The following is a 3,805-nucleotide window of genomic DNA, read 5'->3' on the forward strand; positions in this document are numbered from 1 at the left end:
GATGGATGGATGGATGGATGGATGGATGGATGGATGGATGGATGGATGGATGGATGGATGGATGGATGGATGGATGGATGGACGGACGGACGGACGGACGGACGGATGGATGGATGGATGGATGGATGGACGGATGGACGGACATATAGATGCATGGATTGTACAACAGAGACCTAACAGGAGCATACTACACAGAGTCAAATTAAATCCTCAAAAAATCCCTCACTCAGTTTGGTTCAAAATAGAAACAATAGAAATGAGCTAAGGTACACACAATGAGTCCAAAATCTAAGGAAACACAAATGGTGCCTAGCAAGTTATAATCACAGCAGTTTTATATAGCTTTGCATAAAAGCAGGCAAAAAAGCAATTTCAAGTGTTGAAATCATACAGGAGCTTAAGTTATTTAGTGTTGGGGTTGATTAAAACACTGAATAAAGCTTTCAAGTTGAGTAAAAGATTTAAGATTTTAATTTGGCTGCAAATAAGATTCATCAGCAGAGGAAAACTCAATTGGATTTTCAGCTTGACAACAAGAAATCAGTGCTTTCAGTTAGTGTTAGTTTTGTTGAAGTTGTTTCCATCTGTGTTTTCTATTCATATGTGTTTTGTTACCTGTTTAAGTAAATTTGCTTCTGTTTTCCCTTCTGATATTTCCCTCAGATACTGTCTTGCCTGACACACCTGCTGTTCATTTGTAACCATCACATCTCCAATTACTCACCAATCAACACTCCCAGCAAATATACTTGTAAGTTCCCTGTCTTCACTGACTTTCTGTTAAATCCTTACATGCATAACCTCTGGTCAGCCTTGGATTTTTGTATTGGAATTCTGGCTTTTCTCTTGCTTATTAAAGGGCCCTTTTGTTTGAATTATGCCTGCCTAACTCCTTATCACCTGATGCCTGCACTCTTGGGTCTTCAACAACCTTAACAACCTTTTAAGGACTGGATATAAAAATATATTTTTAGATAAGCTGAATATCTTCAAAGTAAAGATAGACAGAGATTCATCAGTCAGTGAAATACTGTATACAAAGAGTGGAATAAGTTCAGATATTATTCCTAAACAGAAATTTGGGAAGATAAGAACAAGACTGACAGTCAATATTGGAAGCATTTGGTTTTAGAGTTCTCAAGGAGCACTGCAATAAAACAGGCTCTGATTCTGTTTTCGTCATCACTTCATGGGCTCAGGAACACTTTGACTAATCCATCCATCCATTATCTTTACCCGCTTTTCCATTATAGGTCACGGGGGTCGCCAGAGCCCATGTCCAGCAATCACTGTGTGAGGGGCGGGGTACACCCTGGACAGGTCGTAATTCCATCACAGGGCCACATAGAGACAAACGAGACAAACAACCATTCACTCTCTCACTCTCACCTAGGGACAATTTAGAGTTACCAATCAGCCTAACATGCATGTTTTTGGTCTGTGGGAGGAAACCGGAGTACCCAGAGAAAACCCACGCATGCACGGAGAGAACATGCAAACTCCATCCAGAAAGGCCTCCGGACCTGGATTTGAACCGGGCACCTGCTCGCTGAGAGGCAGCAGCTCTACCAGTTGCGCCACCATGCTGCCCGCCAAAGGAGTCACCAAATCAAATTTGGTGCTGCTTATAAGACTGAGTTTGCTTGCAGCTCAAAATGAAGAAGTCTTTCGGATAAAAGACAAAACATTTCAGCAAAGAAGAATCTGTCCAGAGGACCTGACTCAACTTTGTTAGATTTGAGCTAATCAGTTTTCTATTTATTTTTTCATGAACCTGAGCTGAACAGCCTAAAATGGACTGTCAGAATTGCAAAGGGCATGCATTGTGTGGTGTTCTGAAACTCACGCAGGCGGCCAAGACTGCTTGACTGCCGAGAACGTAGGTCTTCTGTAGAGCGGTGGATCCCAGATGCTGAACTAGTGCTACGACTCAGATTAACTTGTGGACTGCGATCTGATGGAGCAGCAGCAATTAACAGTATGTAAGAACCATTAATGAAGAAAGGATTTCAAGGTTAGAGGTGTAACAGGTAGTGATCAACAGGAACCATTAGAAGGAACATTATTCAGGCAAATAGAGTTAGTACATTGGTAAAATGAAATGGAAACACAATAAATGCATACTGGATGATGTGTTAGAGGACTTTCCTATGTCTGCCAGTGAGCGGTGGATTGGTTTCTTGGTCTGGTGACGGTGTTTCCTTAGCAGGACAAAAATAATCTTCTCCTTTAGATCCTGAGGAATGAGACCATCAGCTATCTGTCGATCCACAATCTCCTCTGAAAGAAAATTTTACAGCGCAGTTGTACACACACGGTATATCATTTTACATGAACAATGTATATTATTGGTTGTATATATTGGGACTTTAGCAAACTGAGGAAAAATTACTGTAAAGCATAGGGGAACAAGGAACATACAGGAAATAAACATCACAAATACAAAAATAAATAAGAAAAATAAACCCAAAAACATTAAACCCAAATGTACAGATTACATAGCACTGATACTGATGGATACTAAGAAGAACAAGAAATTGGTCAGGATGTTCAGGAGCAACCAAAAACGTTAAGCCTGCCATGAACTGGAAACTGTTGGAACACCAGCATCATGGTCCACAGTGAAACAAGTTGATATTGTTATAGTCTGATAGGGTGTTGACCAAGAAGTTCCTGCTCTGAAAGCAAATCCTACAAGCTGCACTGAAATTTGCCATGAAATATGACTGGAGTCAAGGTAAGGCTTGTAAACCTAAGAACACTTTACCAACTGTTGAGCATGGTGGTGGTAGCATCATGTTGTGGTACTGATGTAGGGTACTGAACAAATGATAGAATAATATAGAAGGACTATCTCGAAAGCCAACAACTTCAACAGGTCAGTGGCTAGACTGTTGAAACATGGACACAACTGTTTGTTCCAACAGGACAATGATCTTTAACATACTTCAGAATTGGTCTTTGAATTGACAATGCAAGTTTCGAAAATACCTTTCCCAAAGACTTGTTCGTGTTTGTTTCAGAAAAAAACAAAAAACAGCCTGCCATATTGAGTGGACAATTAGTGGGCAAGGTGCAACTTTTAATCAAACGTTAGTGGCATTTCAAATATAATTTGTGACAAGGGAATTGTTACTAAATTAAAACACTTATGGGAAACAAATCTGACCAATTACCAGCAATGCAAACTAAGCACTGACTGCAATTGCACAGGGTTAGACTCACTCTTAGCAGGGAACCTGACTGAGACACCATAATACACCATAATGTTTTTTTAAGCTGTCAGTATTTGGACAACAGTGTAAAGTGAATGTCCGTTGTAAATAAAAATACATTTTTGGGGTGTAAGAAACTATCTATATGGTGAATGATAAACCACTTTCTGATTTCTAACCTTAACTTTTCTGATGACAAAAGAAACACAACACAAAATAGTTTATTTTAGATTCATCTTGGTAAATTTAGATTTTGATTGGTCATCAAACTATGCATGAATCTGTCCCGTTACTCAACTTCAGATATTACTGCTGCAGAATCTTTAAATTGTGTTGACTGTGTTTTACTTTGTATTCATTAATTTATGTCTCTCGTGTGACTCACCCACAATCTGTGGTAGCGAGTAGCCTTCCAGATCAAGCAAAAGACTCCCTGTCTGCAGACAGGTCCTTAGCTCAAAGAGGCTATGAAGTGTCAGTGTGGAGACATGAGGCTTGCTCCATCTTTCTCCGCCCTCCTCCACCTTCTCCTCAAATTTTACCCACCTAAAAATAAGATAAAAACAATGTTTAGTTATATATATATATAT

General features: G+C 39.6%; 1 protein-coding gene across 1 annotated transcript in view; it reads right to left on the minus strand.

Moving 5' to 3' along the window:
- slc4a5b (solute carrier family 4 member 5b) overlaps nucleotides 1–3,805 on the minus strand; it is a 93,248-nt gene that overhangs the window by 85,848 nt on the left and 3,595 nt on the right. The window contains exons 2-4 of the mRNA XM_037692460.1: nucleotides 3,601–3,761; nucleotides 2,125–2,280; nucleotides 1,847–1,954 (exon numbers count right to left, since the gene is read on the minus strand). Of these exons, the coding sequence (XP_037548388.1) occupies nucleotides 1,847–1,954; nucleotides 2,125–2,280; nucleotides 3,601–3,761 (425 nt within the window). The remainder of the gene's footprint in view (nucleotides 1–1,846; nucleotides 1,955–2,124; nucleotides 2,281–3,600; nucleotides 3,762–3,805) is intronic.

The sequence above is a fragment of the Nematolebias whitei genome, chromosome 18 (assembly GCF_014905685.2).
Source record: "Nematolebias whitei isolate Nwh7 chromosome 18, NemWhi1, whole genome shotgun sequence".
NCBI classification, from domain to species: Eukaryota; Metazoa; Chordata; class Actinopteri; order Cyprinodontiformes; family Rivulidae; genus Nematolebias; species Nematolebias whitei.